Genomic DNA, 20444 nt, shown 5'->3' on the forward strand with positions numbered 1-20444 from the left:
GGGTAAGGTGACTGATGAAAGCCCATGGTAATTGCATCCTCATATTGGTTTAACTCCTTCCAGCCTCCATATAAACATTACCAGGTTATGCATTGAGCTGACACTCCTCTACTTCTGTTTCCACCAGAAAACACAGAAGGATTTTCAAGCTGAACGAGGCTGAAAACTACCCCCAACCAGACTATCTCGTTCAAGGATTTCAAAGCAACTCTCCACACGACTTCACAGAGTTTCACAAAACTCCTGATTTGTAAGCTGTTGAACCCAACTGGGGTGTCCAGAGCCACTGCTGAGTAGGTGGAGCTGAGAAACTCTATCACATCTCTGTTTGGCTGTGGAGCAGTCTGTGCTTAGAAAGAGTGCAGAGTAAAAGGAATAAACAAAACCCCGTAGACAATATACTTTTCTCTCAGTTGCTGTAGATTCAGGACAGAAATGGCTGACAGTGAGTCACTACTGCAGATCACTTCTGTCCTGGTTTGATTTCCTAAGCAGCCAGCCTGCCTAAGCTGGTGAGCTTGATAAGTGAGCCTGCTTTGAAACTTGTTTTCCTTCTGTGAGGAACAGCTGGGCCATAGTCTCTTGTTCCTTCTCTATTGGTGCAATCCCACAGAAATGCAAGCTGTCCCCACTTTGCAAGTATACCTCTCTGGGCCTTCATTTCTGTAAAAGTCTTCATTTCGAGGCCTTTCAAAGGTCTTCATTCTAAAAAGACTTTTCAGAAAGGTTCTCCTTAATAATCCCTGCTGTGGGAAAACTGGATTTTAAAGTGGATTCAGAATCTCCATCTAACTGCTTTTAGACTGAAATTTTCATCTATCTCTACTCAGCAGGAAGATAAGTGAGCAAATGTCATGCAGACAACATGCCTTAGAGCTGTGGTCAGAAACCATCTCTGCGTTCAATTCCAACCGATCACAAACAATAACTAGACAGTCTAAACAGTATAATAACAAACTCACTCTGTGTGACAATCACCTGCAGAACAAAACCACCGATCTCTCTTGACAGCCAGATACATGCAGGCAGCCGTAGCTCCCGAAGAGGTAATTTCTTAAAGTAAAGGAGAGAGGCTTCTACTCAGGAAATTCCAAGGGTTCCTGTGGCTGAACTAGCGGAAGGCACACGCCAGTAGTTCTGGCATACCCCACCAGAGGGCAATGGCAGATGTACATAGGAACCTGGCGCTGCAAAGCACACCTACAGTAGAAAACTAAGATCTCCCCTGCCTATCGGATCTTGTCACAAGCTCGGGAATCAGCGGTGCTAACAAATGGAATAAATCCTATCCAGAGCTGAATCAAGGCCCAGTAGAAGATCTGGCAGCGTGTAACTAGCCAGCGGCACGAACACAGCTTTCTAGATCTGTCCAGAGTGACAACAGTATGTGAAGTAAAGAAAGGCTTCAGCAGGATTTTCGTTGTAAGATCAAAACCCACATGTGGTTTGGCTTTCTCGCTGTGCTCTTTTCGAGAAGACAGACAAGTGTATGTCTTCTTTGGCACATCCTCAAATGCAAACCAGAAAGACTAAGCTGGAAGTGTTTAGTGTAGAGGAGGAAATGGCAAACAGATAAGGTGAAGACTCAGACATCAGGAAAAACCCTGGCTGCTTTGTCGCTGTTCATGGAAGCGTTTTCATTTTGTAATCTCAATGTTAGCCTTAGGGTCCTCCTGAAAGGGACAGAAAGCAATTCAGAGCAGACTTTGTTAGGTATATGTGTACCTGAACATGAGAGCCACAATTTGAGGCTGTTAAAGCTGGACTCTCTTATCTGGATTTTTGCACTTCTAAGTATAAAATCTTGTCTCAATTTGGGGCTGAAAAACAGAAGCATCCAGAACCAGCAACCACTTTAAAAACCACAAGAAATATTGTAAGTCACATGCACTGAAACGCAGCGACCATTCATTAATTATGCAGGCGTGCCACAAAAGCATAAAATAATATCTATTTTGACCAAGGAAGGATGTGAAGAGATGTTTACAAATCCTTTCATGACAATAACCTTCAATAACAAGTAAACAGCGACAGGAGCAACTGCTGCTGTAATATTGCTGTCATTTGTTGTGCCTGCATCAGCAGGCGCTGCGAGGGAAAATGACTGTCGGAGGAGAGAGAGAAGTATGTTGCCAAGCAACATGAGACCCCGGCCAGGGGACCCCCTCCCCTTCCTGGGAGCAGACAAAGCTTCCCGGTACAACTGCTCTGAAAGCTAAGCCGGCATCCATCAGGAAAGAATAGACATGTTGCGGAGCGAGCGAGCAGGAGAGGGGATGAGAGACTCTAACTGGTGAGGAGAAGCTGTGGAGACCAGGAGAAGAAATGGCAATTGTGCCAAGGAGGGATGCAGAAAGGAGCTGAGTGGATAGACAGAAGCCAAACCAGGATGCAGTGGCTGACCTGGCAGCGTGGCAGATCCGATAGCACTCGGACCAAACCCCACTCCCGTGTGGAAAGACTGGACCTGAGTGGAACTGCCCTGGCTGGAGAGAGATATGGAGGAGCAGAGAAGAAAGATGCTCTGGAGAGGTTGTTTTTCTTTTTAAAACATGCCCATGTAAATATGACACTCGCAGCATCGGCTTCTTATGCTATTTTTCTCAAGGGAGCTGACATCTCGGCCCTGCATGCTCCAGAACCTGCCAGATCAGTCTGGAATTCAAAGTTCAAGGGCTGCAGCCTTGATTACTCTCTCTACCATTAACCTCCTCTATTAGCACAGCCAAGTCACACAAGACTTCCAAGTGAATCTCAGGAAATTGGGCATCCCTCCTGATAGAAATCTGGGAGCAGCTGAATGTGTAACTACAGCAGGCATCTTGGAGGATTGTCAGTTTTTCGGTTATGACAGTGACTGGAGCTGCTACATTCCCTCAGTAGCTGGGGTCCAGCAAGCATCACTCTGACACCAAAAGCCAAGATTTACCAAGTGTTTCAGAAAAGTTGCAGGTGCAGGCAATAAATCATGGCACACAGTTGTGACTGTCCCTAACACAAGCCGTGCTGAAGAGCTGACCAGGCTGGACGGCCTGGCTGGAGGACCAGCTTCCCGAGCAAACGCTGAGATCTGCCTCATAGCCTAAAGGCATCAGATAAGGCTGAACATAAGCACAATTTACCTCCTGATTCCTAAGCACAGCTGACTTCCACAAAGATAAAGTAAAACTTCTGTATGGATGACAAGCCTGCCTCGAGTGGAAGTGGTTCACTAATTAAAATAGCTGTTTGTCCAAGGTTAGGAAGTCAAAAAACAGCAAGTGTTATGTCATCAGAAATCTACTAAGTGTTGTGAAGGGAGACAAGGGATGTACAGCCAACACGTCTTCAAATCTCTTGCTGAATCTCCATTAATCCCCTGATCCCAGATATCAGAGCAGCTACGTTGGCCTGGGGATCTGCTTCCAGTTGGTCAATACCAACAGGAAAATCTTTAAACCTCCTTTTGATCCAGAGATAAGTCGCGCAGGCTCACAACTCGCAGACCAGCCCTTGGTTCTCTCAAGACCACCTGCTGCAAACTGGAGGCACCATGTGCAGAGCCAGCGGGACTGTGCATTGCGGAAGCGTTCTGACTTCTGGAAGCACCACTGCCTCCCAGCTCCCATCGCTTATTAGTGGATAATTACTTGTGGCTGAAATGATGCCAATTTGTATCATACCTTATTATATATCTTGCAGTCAGGCAAATGACCATGTTGGTCCTCAGCAGCTTTAGCCTGTGAGGTGTGGAGCGTAAGCCACGCTGATTTCCATAGGGTGAAGGATCTGGGAGAGCGGCTTCTCATCCAGGCATAATTACATGAACTGGTTAAGTGTGACTTTGCCAAGTTCTCTCCTCAGACATGTGACTGCAAGGCCTACCACATCCTATCTCCAGGCTGGTAGGTTTTGCAGCACACATTAAATTTCCCACAAGGAAAAGTCAGAGTGGCTTTGTATACTGTGTTTCCTCCTCTGCTGCTAACAGGCAGGGTTTGCAGAATTCATTTTTTGTGTTAGGCTGTACTTCTTCTCTGCAGATTTACTGCTTGTTCCAGAAACATTCAGGTTAAGAAGAGGAGGAGGTCTGAGACACGGGAGGTGATGAATATTCACCCTCTACCCAATTGCATGTCAAGGTATTCCCTGATCACCACAAACATACAGCTCTTGTATAGCAGTGCAGGTGTGCCTGTATGTGCCCCATTTTCCTGAAGGGGTTCTCCCAAGCCATTGCCCTCCTGAGCTCCTCAGAGCTGAGAACAGGCGAAGGTTTTTTAGCAGAAAAGCACCGTTTCAACAAAAGACAACCCCACACTGTAATTACATAAAGGTACTTTTTATAACAATCTAAACTCTGTTTTTGCTGCTACTTTGAAAGCCTACTCTGATTATAATGGGATATTATGCAAGATTGACACAGTTTATATTTTATATACATATGCAAACCCACATTATTCTCTATCGCAGTCTAGAAGTGCAACCCAGATATGTTCTTGCAATGACCAAAGTAAAAAAATGTAATGATCCCCAAAGGCCATAAGGAGACCCAAGAGGCCTGTGGGCATTCGGGAATTTATGTGCTTAAAGCACATCAATCTTTTGCACACCCAGATGAGAACAGTATGAACCAATTCTTTCCTGACTTATATTCGATATTGATGGAGGTGACTTAATGCTGTGCAAGGTGCAGTTCAGGGAACAATCCAAACCTCTGGCTACTACTCTATTTAATCCTTCTAAGTCTGCTCTGCCACCACCATCAAAAATAGTCTGATCTCATGCCACCAGGGTCCCAAGAACAGGGATGGAAAATGAGGATCTGTTGTGGAAACACTGTCACAAACCAAGGACTCTGAACAATCAGGTATTAAACAGAACTGGATAAAATGCACTATTCATCCTTCCTCTGAGACCCCCCACGAAGTATATATGAAATAACCCCAGACATGGGTTACAACTGCTATTTAGGAGGCAGAAAGAACAATTAAAGAAATAAGTATATTTTCTTCCTCTTTCACCTGTCTCATAGTTCTGATAAATTTACAGCCTAAGTATGATCCAGTGCTACACAGGCCCATGTTCTTTGTAATATATTGTTGAAAAGCAGAGTAACTTAATAAACTGCAGAGCCCACTACTGTTCTTGCTGTAGCTAAACTGCTTTTGATACATGAACCAGTCTCATACATTGTAATAGCATTGATTTACCCTATAAATGTTTCCAGTGAAATACATCAGAATTCAGATATGTTTTCTCTTCCAACCATAGGGGCCTCTCTGCTCTTCAGAGCCTGTCTTCCAGGAGGTATTCTGGAATAGAAGATGCTGCACTGCCACTTGTGACTGGTCTTTAAGAAGACACACCCCACTACAGACTGAACATTGCCCTTTGCAAAGCTCTTTTCAGCTCTTCCAGAGACAAAACCTGAGCAGCTTTGACGGAGTAGCTCCACTAAAAGTGCTTATTTGATCAACCTGGTTTCACGCTCAGAGTGCTTTTCGTCTCACTGCCCCAACCATCTGCTCTCTCGTGACAGCAGCTCTGCCACCCTGTGGGGATCTGCCTTCGCTGCTGGTCAGCAGTAGCTTCTCTCCAGAGAGAAGAGCCAGCTCCTTTGGGGAGGTCTGTCAGGGTCGCACAGGTCAGCAAGAGGCAGGACCGCTCATTTGCCTTAAACCCTGGGACTAGGCAGACGCCCAGCTCTGACACGCAGCTGCTATCAAGTGCGAAACTATCAAGTGCTGATACTATCAAGTGCTGATACTATCAAGTGCTTCCCCTACCCAATGCATCGGTTTCTAGTGCACTGAAATGCAGTTAGAGAAGCTTGTTTTCCCTGTAGGGCACACATACAAAGTATGGTGCCTCAATAAAATACCATTCTTTTAAAATAGAAAAGACCTGCATCTGCTAAGATACTACAAGGGTCACTGGCTTTTCAGTGTTTAAAACCTCTCTTCTTGTTTTGGAGAGAGTTTTGGGTAGTTGCAGAAAAAAACATGCATTTACAACAGCAGAGCTAAGCAAAGCACATATGAAATACATGCAAGTGAAGGAAATGCAAAATCAGTTTGCATTCAATCAGGAGCAAGCTCAGAAATCAGACACAGACAAGGTGTCGAAATGTCCTGACATAACTGGATAAATAGCTTGGTCAATCCTGGCATCTATTTACATACATCATAAAATTTTGGGCATCTGAGGCACTACTTGTGTTTCCAGAATCATAAATAAGCCCAACCTTGTTTTGTGTGGGATCTGACTTCCTATTCTAGCTTACCCCAAGAGGAAGCATAACACAGGCTGTGGACTGCATATGACTAAAAGCATTATAAATCTATAGGCAACTATGAACTCTCTGCTACCAGTGGAAAGTGAATAGAGTGTTAAGTAAACCCTAGTTCAGCCATAATGGACATGTAACTTAGAATATTTCTCTGGATTTAATGCCGTGCCCTAAATTGTATCCCTGCCTACTTTTCATCACTCTTTGCTGGATTTTGCATATCCATTTCCATTTTGAAATTCACATCTTTTGTATAAAGTTAGAAAAAACCCAATAACTTCAATGTCATCTGGTCTTAAAAAGTTTTGGGTTTAAACCCTTGTGGTTTTAACTTTTCAAATTACCAGCTCTGTCAGTTTTCCTTCACATCCCTCTATCAGCAGGGTGACAATGCTTTGAGCACTTCTGAGCCAGCTGCTAAAACAAAGACTGTGTGGCGAGGAAGTCAAACCTATGCTACACCAAGAACTTCAAGTAAAGGGCATAAATCAGCATTTAAAGAGCTACTAAGCACAAACATCCACCTACTGTTATTACAGTGTGTCTGCTCTTCCAATCTTTAGAAAGAACTATGTACTGAATTAATACCCAATAAATAACCTTGCAAAATCTGGCAAGGTAAAATAACTGATTTAAAGTATTTTTGTGTGTGTGTTAGCCCTCAAAATTAGCAAGTTTGACAAAAGGCAATGGCATCTCCCACTTTAACTTCATCTAGAGGCAAAGTGGATAGATAATACTGAAGCCACAACAAACATCACACTGGTTTTGTTCCAGTGGTCTCATGGGACCATAAAATCTAATGACATTAAGCTTCCTGTTACTTAGCACTAGATGATGAAAAAATCATTCCTCGAGAGAATCTCTCCCAGTTTTAAGACTAGGCACAAGCTGTAGGAAGTGTGCTCCAGGCAGTAAAACCAGGGGAGATATTTCTTTCTGTCTTTCTCACTTGTTTTACCCTTTGAACTGTCCTGAACAATTCCTTTCTGCGTGCTGACTACTCGAAAAGTCGTTGCCGTGCCACCCGGCAGAGCCTGTGCCGTACGTGTCCGGCAAAACCCGTAAATCAAGCGCAGGGGCAGCACAAAGCTCCGCTCCTCCCTCGCTTCTCCCGCACCTGCTGCTTTCAAGTGGCACCGCGAGTGATGGAGGCAGCCCGCGCCGTACCAGGGGCTCTACAAACTCAGAACAAAGGGGCTTCGCCCCCCAAAGGGATCGCAACTGAAATCTAAGGCATAAAGGAACAGCTGAATCCACAGAGGCAGGGGAGTCTGGTTTTGTTCTCGCCGCACTTTCGCACAGGCAAGAAGCAGGCAGGGCTGAACTTTTGCAGGAAGAAAAAATGGTCATAATTTTGCACTCTTGTTTTAAAAACTAGTGTGTTTTGTTTCCAGGGCAGACCTTTGTTGCAGTGCTGAAAAGAACTCTAATTCTCCCACCTGTTGTTTTTCCCCATTGCTCACTCAAGCTCTCCCATACATACATCCTGTTTGCACACAGAAACTGCCGGGAACATGGCTGGTGATTTTATTTTGCTTGCGGCCGTCTCTCTTCTTTCCGCCTTCCAGCAATGTAAGAAAGAGCTGTGAGTTGTATGGCTGGGGTTTGGGGAGTTTTCCACTGGTTTTGAAGTACTGGAATTTATTTTGTGATAAATTGGTTGCTCTCTGACTGATAACTCGTAATATTTTTTAACAGGAGCATTGTTTACCCTCTCTGTAGTCTGAGAGGCTCAGTGGGACAGATTACTTTTCCCTCTGGGGAGAAACTAATTTGTTTTGAATTCTCTTTTGTTTGTTGATTTTTTGGAATCATACTATTATCAGAGCTTGTAACTGGCTGTAAAGTTACCTCAAAGCCACATTGTGTCTTGGTTTTGATTCTTATTTAAGCATCTATACAACTGACAACCTAGTAAGTGAGAGTAAATTTGTGAAATCAAATACACCAATGCTGGACTGAAAGCACTGCAAAAGAATGTTTCCAGAAATAGGGATATATACATAGTATCTGAAATAAGAAAGCAAACCTTTACACCAGGCAACAAAAACACGGGCTATTCCATATTATGTTCTCATCACTCCATTTCTTTAAGATCTAAATGGACTTATCTTGTGCCCTGCAGATATACCTCTGAGAATCAAGGAATAGGCTGCCCAGGGAAGTAGTAGAATCACCATTCCTGGAAGTGTTAAAAGGGCATGTGGATGTGGCTCTTGGGGATGTGGCTTAGTGGTGGACATGGCAGTGCTGTGTTAACAGTTGGACTGGATGATCTTGGAGATCTTTTCCTACCTTAATGATTCTCTTCTATGACTAGAAGTGGGTGAGCCTGAGATGCTGGTTTTGCTGTGTATCGACCTAAAACTGCAGTATGATTTTTAATGTTTGTCATTATTTTCTTTGAAACATGTCGATGCATATAGTTGTGTTTACACCAGGGAAAAGATACATTTTGAAGACATTTATGCTATGAGATTTAAAGCAAGTTAAAAATAATTACCCTGCCTTTTTTCCAAATATCTATAGCACTGCCAACTTACCTAAGCAACCTATCGATGTGGCTTGATTGTTCATTTGTTCTCAAAGCCTCAGCTACTGAAACAACATCTGTATCCAGCAGGAAGAAAAAGCTTGAGAATCTGACCCTTCCAGTTTAAAAAAACCTCAGCACAACAGAAGGCAAATATAAAGCACTGAAAATTTACATTCTCTTCCTCTGTCATCAGATCAACTACAATATACGCTGGGATCTCTTTCTATCTGTATAACCCTATGTCTACCTGGTGGCAATATTTGTCATCAACTTCCAGGAAAGTTCAGCTTGCCTGCCTTTATTTTTAACATAAAAATGTGAAGGATTAAAACCAACCAAACGAAAAACCAAACATTATTTGGAAAAAAATTGCAGCTTGAAAACTCAAGGAGTTTGTACAGATACTGAGAGTTTGAAAGGAGTTGGAAAATACCTATATTCTTCCTTATGATGGATAATCCATATTAGTTAATCTCAGTTAAAATCACAGAAAAGGTGATATAACCTGGGGTTTAATTTACATTGGCAGTCTGACATCAAGCCCAAAGAGAAACCTGTGTAAGACTCTGATCAGCTGACCTGATTTAAACCATCACAGCTTGGTGTACTCTCAGCATGCTTTCTAGCATGGGTAATACAACACAAGTTAATTTATGGAAGTTCAAATGAATGTTGTGAAACCAGGGCTGTAAGCATGTGTTATAACCAGTTCATGCAAGGGGAGCAGCCCAGCATGTGACTGTTTGCTGTGAACTAGATGTGACATACACAGCACTCAGTGCACTGTTTGCTCTTCTGTCTGTTCTGCTGAGCCTCCTCCAGTCCTGAGTTAGGAGGGTGCTACTGGGCAATACCACCTCCCTGAAGCAGTGATGGAAGTCGGGTTTCACACAGCAGCCATTAGAGGTACAAGATTTTGTGTCTCAGAACCACGAGTTATTCAAAGAATCAGGTCAGTCGAAGATTAAGTGGTGCGAAAAATGCCCCAGGGTAGAAAGAAGGAGCAGGAACAACGCAGGAAGTGGTTTCCAGTCATGAATCCAGTTTTAAGCAGTTGAGATTTGCTTGAGATATTACTGTTTCGTAGACTGATGGGAATACAAGGGCATTCAATGAAAGGGCAGAATGAATCCCAGTCATTGATACAGAAAAGAGCAGGGACACAGGAGTCTCACTACTCCTCTATTTTGAATCATTTCTCTGAACTAGCAACTTTTAAAATAATTTTTAGTATTTCCAGGGCCTGGCAAGACATTATTAAAAAGTATTTGATTTGTTTTTTTACAGACTGTGAGGCCAGGCCATGCAAATTAATATGAACTATCATACACTGTGATACAAGTAGCAGCTCCTCTGCAGGCTTTTTACACATATGAAATGTTTGAGAGTAATATTCCTTGAAAGCCTGCTTTGTCCCACGTTTTCAGAGTAAAACTATTAACTCAGTAACCATAAATGCCACCTGAAGATAAAAGCAAAAAAAAAAAAAGGCTAACAAAAGCAAGTCAAGCGTACTTTGTAACTACCGTCATGTAATTTCACCTGTTAGAATTGAACAACTTGATACAGGGGGAAAAAAAGGCTATGAAAATCTTTACTTACTCCTGCTGCACTGCTTTCAGGAGTCCTCATGATAGCACCTCCTGTGAGAGGGGCAGAAGAGCTCACCCATTGCTTTGTTATTTACTCCAGCCCTTGTTAAACCATCATCACAAAATGTTAATTTGGAGTTACATGGAAAGTTTCCATTCACCGGGGGGAATTAAAAGGCAAGTCCTATGCAGTTAACAAAAAACACAGTAATTATTTCTCTCCTGAGATCTTTTTGCCTCCCTGGTTGGCATCTGTCTAGTTCTGCACACCGGGCTCACCTTTTCTTGTAAGATGACAGACATGACTTTTGTTCTCCTGTTACGCAGTGCCATGGCTTGGCTTTCACTGGTGTCCATTTGAAGCCAAGTCCCCATCAATCACAGCAGAAGCCACTAAATAAGTGCCTTTTATGATGGGTTGCTGTACTAGCACACTAGCACAACCTGCCTCTGCTTGCAGTTAACCAGTCTCCCATGTCCCAGTCTCTGCCCCTCGAACCTTGTTGACCAAGCAATAGCAAGGGCAAATCACATTACAGCTGAGGCCAGAGTTGTAGCACAGCCTTGATGATTTGCTTTGGTTAATTGTACTGAACAAACAAGGATGATTTTGCCCCTACAGTGCCTTAATCTTCTTATTTTCCCCAGTAAGTTTATTTTGTCCAGCATCCACTCAAGGCTTTTTTTAAAAAAACTGAATTGGATGTCATGAGCTACCTTGGCTTGCCTTAGTTCCTCAGTAGAAAAAACCTAGTCCCAGACTGATTGTATGCCTAGAACAGCTCATTGCAGCCAGAAAACAAGGAGCATATTACTGGTTAAAAATGCCATTGCACAAAACACTACAGCTCACCTACCCCTTTGACAGATAAGCCAGGTAGGACTTCCCAGCGTGTAGCATTTGTCATAAAACCAGATCATTTTGAGGGCAACAAAAGTTAAAAAGCAACTTTTCAGTTGTTTTCAGGGAAAACATTTCTCAGAGGTAATTCTTGTTCTTCTGTACGTTTCAATCTCCATGAAGAATGTTCCCTAAACCCTCTCCAGTGCTGTTCTTCCCTTCTGAAAGGACTGCAAGGCGGCAAATAACAAATGAAACATCAGGCATAATCACCAGGCTCTGTGGGGGCAGAGAGGGTCCTGCTGGATGCAAATACAATGAAAGGTCCTGTAAACATGCCTTGTAGAGAGGCAGCTGAGCTGCTCTGACTAGTTTCTGGAGAGAAAGGTTGAGAGGTCACTTGAGCATAGCCTGTAATTACTTATATGGGGAGAAGACAGATGGCAAAACGTTTTTTTGGGCTGAGGGCTTTGGCCACAAGGCTAAGACATAAGAGATGCATGGGATAGCACCACTAATACCTCTAGCTGTATTTTAGTGCCACTGCTCCCAGAGGGGAGGATGGAAGGTATGTTCTAGGCTCCCACCTTAGACAAGCCTTTTTAGTGGACTCACGTGGGTGCCTGGTTTCTGGATCCAGATAGTTTAGGTACAAGGTAGGCAGTGAGCTTCTCAGGGTGGCTATGACACGGCCAGGAAAATAACTTAGAGATGATAATAATAATAATAACATTATTATTATTATTATTATTGTTAATAATAATAATAATAATAACTCCAGGTACCCAAAGAGTTTTAAAGGCAAACAGGGTGTTGCTCTGCTGCATTCAGCAAAATACTCTCCTTTTATCCCTGCAAAAGCCTCTGTTCAACTTTAAGGGGGAGAATTCTGCAATGAGAACATAAATAAAATGAAATATGCATATACATGTGGGATGGGATCCTAGAATAACGGTCAGAAGTGTAGAGATAGTGTTTGACTGCTTTGGGGTTTTTGGTAAGTAAATTATATTTAGTCACCGTACAGTAAGTAATCTCTCTTTTTCATGGCATGGCATCAGTTCTAAAAAATGCTTTTTACAAGACAGGTAAGTACTATCAGCTCGAGTCAGTGGAGGAGAAACAGCATAAGTTCCTCCAACAAGAAGCTCTCAGAGCTCTCCAGCAGATCAAGTGGAGAGCAGGGAACAGGCTACAGCCTCACCAGTTGCAACTCTCTCTGCTCTTTCCAATAGACTGAATTTTTGAGAGTCCCAGACAGATGGAAAAGCATGTGCTCTAACATATGGATAAATAACTTTAAAACGGTAGCTACCAGATTTTTGTTTCCAAAGACTGCAAGACTGCCCTGTCCTTCAGAGCCTCATAGCTGTTAGTGTCACTAAAACAAAATGACCATATGTCATCCAGACTAGTGGGGAAGTCACTTCCATCAGTGCAGCTTGGTTTGAGATGCTGCTAAGGCAAGACCCTGCTGCTGAAGTGTGACTAGACTGCTCCTGGGCTGTGTAGTTCTAGGATTCAGGTGAGGTGGAAGGATATTTAAGTCATAGCAAATGCAAATGCAAAAAGAAAACGAATGTGTTTCTGAAATAACAATTTCCCCCCTTCTCATGGATGTCACTCGAAGATAAGATTGAAATTTTTGTAAGGAAAAACTGGTTTATCTAATATTGGTCTCTTTGTGCCTAATGAATAGGAGAAAGCAGAAGAACAATGATCTCCATTTAAAAAATTAAGTTAAAAAAATGTGTGTTAGAAGTGGAACTGGAGTGAGGAACTGTGTCACTCGTGAGCTCTTATTCTGGTTTGCAGGTTATTTTGCTTGGCTGGTGGGGAAATCAAGAATGAACCACAAGGTCATGCCCCCAGCTGTTACTGGAGCTCCAGAATTTGACAGAACGTTTCGTGCACAGTAAGTCTAGAGATCCTTAAGATGGTGGCAGTGAATAACAATTCAGTCCAGAAGAGAAGCAAAAACTTCATCTTAAAAAGGCACCTTTTCTTTTCATCTTTTGCACAAAAGAACCCAACAACAACAACAACAACAAACAAACGAAAAAAAAGAAAATGAACAAATGGCTTTTCAAATGGTTCAGATGTTATTTTAATAATAATGGGGTAAGTTCAGCTCATCTCACAGTCACTGTTCAAATTCTGATCAAAGTAGGCAATCAGATTACCCAAACTCAAGTAGGATCTGAGAGCTAACACTGTAACTTGGTCAGATGTTCTGGATCTAGCAAGCTGTGCTTGTCAGTTCTTGGGTTGTGGCTATCACCAAACGTGAAAGAAGAGCAAAGAAAAACTCTGTCTTCACAGTGGATAATGGTGGAATAGCCAGTCTAAGAAGACTATTTTCCTAAAGGGCTTCAGTTTGTGATTAACTAATGATGCTGTGCAAAATTGTTTATATTTATTTCAAACAACCCTCTCTGCTGTAACTGTAGTTGTAGTGGATAAAAATAATGGGACATACAATACATTAGACAAGTTATTAGTCAACATGATATGTTAGATAAAGAAGCTTGCCTGATTCCTTAAAAAGAAATTCATTTGAACAACTAAGAAAAGATATCCCAAGAAAATATTAGTGGTGATGATGTTCACAAATAAAGGTCCTCGCCATAAGAAGATCTGTCATGTGCTGTCTATGCCTGACAGCACTTCATAAAGGCAGCTGGCCTCAGCAGAGCAATCCAAGCAGCTCTGTGCTTCCTCTGGCAATCCTGGTAATGCTGACCCACAAAACTTGCATACCAAGTATGGAGACAAGTAATTAACATCACACCCATGTGCTGGAATTCCCACCTTTCTCTGCTGCACAGGCACTTGATTTAGGGTTATTTGTCCTATTTATTTCCATGTAGTTGGGATCCAGATCCTTGCTTAAATTTAAATACCAGGAAAATATTTTAAATAGTTTGTACTGGAGATCACAAAGGAGAGAATTTTAGGAGTACCTAATGGTACCTTGACTGTGCTTCCACTGGACTCGATAGCATTAACTTTAGTGGCAACAAAACGAAGCCAAAGCTGATCCTCCTGGAAAATCCCACCCATAGTCCTTTTCCTTTCCAAACTGATGTTCTTTCAAATTTATTCTGCAGACAAAACTGTGTGGAGTTTTACCCAGTATTTCTGGTTGGCCTCTGGACTGCAGGATGGTTTTTTAATCAAGGTAAACACTTTCTGCTTTTATTTTGAACTGAGAAGTTTTGCATAACTTTTAAAAACACTTTAGTTCCATCAGGAACTAGGCATTTTCCCCCCCTGCTTTTAATTTCATTACCTTAGCACAGCCTTCTTAGAGGAATGCTCAGTGGCACTGAAATCCCCACTTAGTCACAGCATTTCGTATAGCCCCACCAGCTTCCACTTCTCTCTGCAAACCAAGGAGCCAGTACAACACATTTACCAGGCATTCAGCGAATTTTCAGGGTGCATTATTCAGAAAAGCAGCTTCCAGACGCTCCCCATTAACAATTATTTGCACATTATGGGGCAATTCTCACAGAACATCAGGCATAGCTGCCGTCCCTGCGGGAGGAGGCAGCCTGAAAAGTCTCAGGTCAGAGCACTCATGCCTGTCTGATGGAGACAGAGCTCAAGCCAACAAAGCTTTTTGCTTTTACATCCCCAGTGAGAGACGCCACCACTGGGCTGTGACTCATTTGCTTGCCGTGGGACATAGCCCTGAACGCTGAAGCTCAGTCACAGCAGCAGCATCTTCAGGTATGCAGTGGGGACTCTTGAAAACCTATTATGTTTTCTCAGGCACCTAGCAGGGGGGCATTTTTTGCCAAATGTTCTGAACTCAGACACTACAGAGCTTTCATACCCCTCACTCTGTTGGACTTTGCAAGGTCAGCCCGTGATATCTCCTAACAGTGATGGGGTGGTCTCTCATAGAACTAGAACTTGTGACAGAGCCTAAATTTTACATTCTGCTTTATTAACCCTTATCCAACTAATGTTTTAGAAGCGTGTGGGCTTCTCCATTTTCTATATTTGCTCCAAAACAGTCATTTTAGTTTGGAGCTCTCTTACAGACAGAAGTCCCATCCCCATTGTAAATCCACTGTAAATCTAAAGAAGCACCACTTAAGCCAACAAATTGAATATGAAATAATAGATGTATTCATAGACAGACACTTGAATCAAGGAAAAATCCCAGTTGCTAATGAGCAACACAAGTACTGTCACATGTAAGAAATGAAGGATGACTATAAACTCCTCTTTAAGTAACTTTTTAGTTATCTCCCACAGGTATGTTTACATGAGTTAGTCCAGAACACAGCAAAAGCTGTCCTCTGTAATACCCACACACACAGTTTGAAAACACAAAATTAACAGGCACTGCCTAGTGCTGGATAATACAACCTGCACTGGACCTCCATAACCTGCTCCGTCTCTCAAATGGAGGTGACTTTGTACTCTTCCCTCAGGGAGGTCAGAAGCTAACTTCACTACATGTCCTTGGATAAAAGATGCTATATAAATGCAAAGCAGCTTATTAACAACATAAATAAGATTCTCTTTCCAAAACAAACACTCCCCTTTAGCATGGACTGCCATAACAATATGAAATAACAGCAGCAGGCCAGGCCACAGTGCTCCAAACCACTATCCTGTCTCTGGGATAACCACCAAACCAGGGAGGATACAGATTCCTGTCAGTTCCTGAGTTCTCCTTTTGAGGGAATTCTTTTAGATTTTTTTGGACAGTCCTATATGCATCTTATCTGTAAACCCATACCAAGAGCCTCCTGCAGTGAGTGTTTAAGAATATATATATGTCTCTTTTAAATGATTCTTTTCCAAGGTAACTTCCCAGCGTATGGATAGCTTTAAAAATGCCCAGAGCTATATAACTAGGAAACATATCTAAAGTGGTGAACTGCCATCCTCAATTTTAGTTTTCTGTTTTTCCCACTCTAATAATCTTTCCTTTCCCAGAATTAGCTTCCTTTCTGGGTGTGTTGTACGTGTTTGCCCGCTACAAGTACTTCCATGGTTACGTCCAGTCTGTGAAAGGAAGGTAAGGAGTTACCAGCTGAACGCAGGCTACCAGCTCCAGGCAGTGGTCTGAAGCTGGGCTGAGAGCCAGGGACTGGCAGTGAAAAGTGATTATGATTGAATGCAACATGTGTAAAGTGTCAGCAATAGGTCTGAAGGAGAAACCCTCAGGGAAGAGGGATGGGTGTTGCAGCAGAAGCCTAGGTTAAGATGAGCATGTGCTACAGGTCAGGAGAAAGAAAAGGTTTGATGCTCACCTTGTGGGCACCTGCTTTGGACTGGGCATAACTGACAACCAGACTCAGAGAGGTCTGAAAACAGAAGCACAGTTTTTGCATCTCATCAGGGTGGGAGACTGTTCATGCAAGGCCTGGACCATGTCTGTCTGTCTGCTCTTTTGCGTTTTTCTTCGGTTTGTCACAGTAAGACCTTGTCTCTAGCCATACAAGTTGATCTAAAGGAAGCAAGCAATCTGGCCTTGTAGGCTGATGAACTTTCACCCAACAGATAAGAGAACATGGCTTCAGATAAAAGTATGTTAATAAATGTTTTGTGCACAGTGCCTCCTGATATGAACTCTGCTTCAACAAACATGCACACTGGCCAAACACCCTCCACTGTAAACACTGAAATACATGGTTTATTTCTTGTTTCACTGAAGCCACTGCACCACCACCTATGTCCTGACCTCAGGCTCTCTTCCACCACCCATTATCAGTCATAAGAAGAAAATAGCAAGATGTATGCTTGTCAAAAAATTAAAAGACTTGCAATGTCTTCTAGAGGAAGATAGAAAACAATCAGATTATTTAGTAGTGAACAATCCTGCAGCAGTAAAAGGCTGTCCTACAGAGTTATTTTCCATGGTTTGTGTACTGAAGTTACCATTCTCCTTCACTTCAGCTCCACTGATCCTTTACCCGCTTTTGAAAAGCTGTTGCTTGAGAGAAGGGGGAGGCTATGTTTTCCAGAGCAAATATATGGAGATAGTTTTATATCTCCCAGTAAGAGATGCAATCATTTGAATGGTGCAACGAACACTAGCCAGAAGAGCTGCAACTGCTAAGGAAGTTTGGGGAGCAGACATGTAAATAAATGAAGAAGGAGAGCATAATAGATTTTTTAAATCAACAAACAAAAAAGTACTTTGTTTGAGAGATCTTTCCTATGTATTACTTCAGTACTCTTAAAACAATAGATTCTGCCTCTCAAGAAAGCCATAAATCAGTGGCTGGCTTCACTATTAGACAGCTTCACATGTTGGTGAGACTGGTTTCTTTGCATCAAACAGAGAGTGCAGAAAGCCAGCCTGGCAGCCCTGGGAAATGGCTTTGCTACCAAGGCCTGCCTGGTGCTAACCTCCAGCAAGAGCCTCAATTAGCAACAGGTCAGCACAAGTCAGGTATGTAGAACCTGGCCCCAAAACATACAACAAGCCTCCAGCAGCCTTAGTAGCAAGAAACTAATTTGTCTTCACCCCGAATCTCAATCCTCATCACTGACTACAGGCCTGCTAGTTATAAAGACAAATCTAGACTGCATGCTCAAAGAAGTGGTTACAACTAGGGCTAAGCAAAAGACTTCCTCCATGCTCTCTTGAAACTGAAAAAATCCCATACTTCATCATTTTTAAATCTGCATCTAGACATGGCATGCTCAGAAAGGCTACTTATATCAAGTCGTTAGGCACCAGTAGGATACTCAGGCTCTTCCTTTCTGGTCCAAAAATCCATCTCGAAGTCAAAGTGATAACCAATTGCAGACTTGTCAGCTCAGCAGAGAGTATCTGCCCAATAGAAGTGGGTATCTGCCCAACAGCAAAAGTCACGTGTGTCATGTGAAAAATCATGGTTTATTCCTAAAACCCCCCAAGCTAGTGTTGCAGCAGTGATCCTTTCTGATTCCACACACCTCTTCCTAACTCTTGTGGACAATTTCACTGTAATATACCATGTACAGCTTATAACAGTGCTTTTCTGCTTTCACTTCTAGGTTAACAGGCTTTTATTTGAACTTGATAGTTCTAATTTGCTTGATAGCCCTGGGTGCAGCTGGGATTGTTAGCAGCTTTCTGGATGAATACCTGGACTTCAGCATTATGAAGAAAGTCCATAAATTGCTCTGAAGACTGACTGTCTTTTTGAGAAATAAATAAATAAATAATGTGGATGCCTTCCCTGGACACCAAAAAGATGATAAGCTGCATGTGAATAAAGCATCAGAGCTCTTTACTAACAGCCTGTTGCAATGTAAAATGCATGTTTTTCCTGAGCTGTTTACACTTTCTCCTTTCCCTACACTCTTGAAAAAGTCAGTAAGACAGAATGTCATGTCACATCTACATCTGCAATTAAATGCTCTCTTTCCCTGGTATGGTATTGCAAGCTCTAAACAAATTACATAAAACTAAACCCATTAATTCCCTAAGTAATTTAGTTGCAACTGGCACTACAAGCATGTTACCCAATGTCCTTCAGCTTTGCCAGAACCTCTGTAGTCTCCCTCCACTCCTCTTCATTTCCCCCAGCAGTGCCAAATGTAGAAACATAATTTCATGCAATATGTTGCTGGGAGGTCCCTGTTTCCCAAGTAAATCCAATCCCACTGCTGTATAAGCATATATGGAAACACTGCTTTCTCAAGAAAACACTTAAAGCTGCTCTTGGCCCTGTGTTTCTGCAAAGATCTTTTGATTTTATACACTTTTACAGTCCAACACATGCTCAAACACTCTTTCTGTAGAAGTGAGGCCCTCCCAGTCCTCACAGAAAGCCTCCTGAAGAAGGCAGGCTGTAGCCATGTCACACTTCTGAAGGGGAGAGCCAGCCCAGACAAACAGAAGGCACAGAAGCTTTCTAATACTGTACTGAGGTTGATAACCTAACCACAAAATAATTGAGAGGTGGATCAGGTCCACAGTAACCTTTCATATGAAAAAGGTGGACACATATGGACACATCAGAGGGGGGGTTTGGAATGAGATGGTCTTTAAGGTCCTTTCCAGCCCAAACCATTCTGTGATTCTACGAAGTTATCTCATGATAAAAAGGCACAACTTAATGCCTTCAGGTAGCAAAGGCTGAAATGGCATTTAAAACATTAAAAAATTAAACAAGTACAAAGGTGCGAGGCTTGGGTCCAGTGATGGCTGCCAAGGAAAAAAGGATAGATGGTGATGGTGATCATGACGGTGAACAAACTGGAGCTGACACAGCTACAGAAAGGGCAGCTCTCCATCACTTAACTCCAGGGAGAAAGTACAACAGGGCCAGATTTAACTACCACATAAATCACCAGGAATTCTTCCATTAACTTTTCTTTTATGGGTTGAAATATGGAAAATCTACCTACCCACCTGTTGGTGATGCCTTCAGTCAGTCACAGGCTGCAGGAAGTGCTGCCTCCCGAACCAAAACAAAGACAAAGGTCCAAACCATGTAGCAGACTTGAAATACAGATTAGAGGAGACCAGAGGTCATTAACTGTGTTTAAATAGGTTTTTCTTTGCCTCTGAAATTATACCATTTCGAGCTTACCTGTTGTAGTTCTTTAGTGTGTTTATAGATAGCTTCCCTCTCCTCCCCTCCACTTTCACAGAAAGAGAGAAACTGCTTTCACACACAAGGACAATTTCATATGTCAAAAAAGACAGGTGTGAGGCTGCAAGGCGTTATCTGCCAACACAGAGCCAGAGTGCAAGGGGATAAACATGAACCTAACATTTTAGGAGCTCCACCAGCTAATGAGAGGGCAGAAGTAGGCCTGGAGTTGAGGATGCCACCTGTTTTCTGAGTCACAGCTTTGTCCCCAGTAAGCCAGGGCAGAATGTCCGTGATGGAAAAGTGTTAAAGACTGACTCATCTATAATTAAAATCAAAACACACCTCTAACAGATGGATGCTGGCAGTATCAGTCTTTGGTATGAATGTAGTGAGAAGAAGCACACCACTTCCTGCCTGCTGGTGGAGGAGTCAGTACCAGGGTGCACATTCAGCATGCACTGTGAGTTCATGCTGTAAATGTTCACCTGTTGGTCACGAACAGAAATGATGATGGTCCCCACTGCAGCCTCCAAGCCAGTCGGCACCCAACGGCCTCTTGCTGAAAGCATCTCTTCTAAGAAAGCACATGCTTGAGGTGTACACTCCAGCAAGCTGTTCTTCTTCTTTGGCCAGTCTCCTT

General features: G+C 42.7%; 1 protein-coding gene across 1 annotated transcript; it reads left to right on the forward strand.

Moving 5' to 3' along the window:
- Positions 1 to 7428: 7428 nt before the first annotated feature.
- On the forward strand, positions 7429 to 18499 carry MGST2 (microsomal glutathione S-transferase 2). The gene is made up of 5 exons (XM_027729724.2): positions 7429 to 7846; positions 13059 to 13158; positions 14354 to 14424; positions 16203 to 16284; positions 18255 to 18499. The coding sequence occupies exons 1-5, from the start codon at positions 7789 to 7791 to the stop codon at positions 18385 to 18387; spliced, it is 444 nt and encodes a 147-aa protein (XP_027585525.2). The 5' UTR covers positions 7429 to 7788; the 3' UTR covers positions 18388 to 18499.
- The last annotated feature ends 1945 nt before the right edge of the window (positions 18500 to 20444 follow it).

Source organism: Pipra filicauda, unplaced genomic scaffold, assembly GCF_003945595.2.
Source record: "Pipra filicauda isolate LSUMZ 115617 unplaced genomic scaffold, ASM394559v2 scaffold8_size5757611_pilon, whole genome shotgun sequence".
Lineage (NCBI taxonomy): Eukaryota > Metazoa > Chordata > Aves > Passeriformes > Pipridae > Pipra > Pipra filicauda.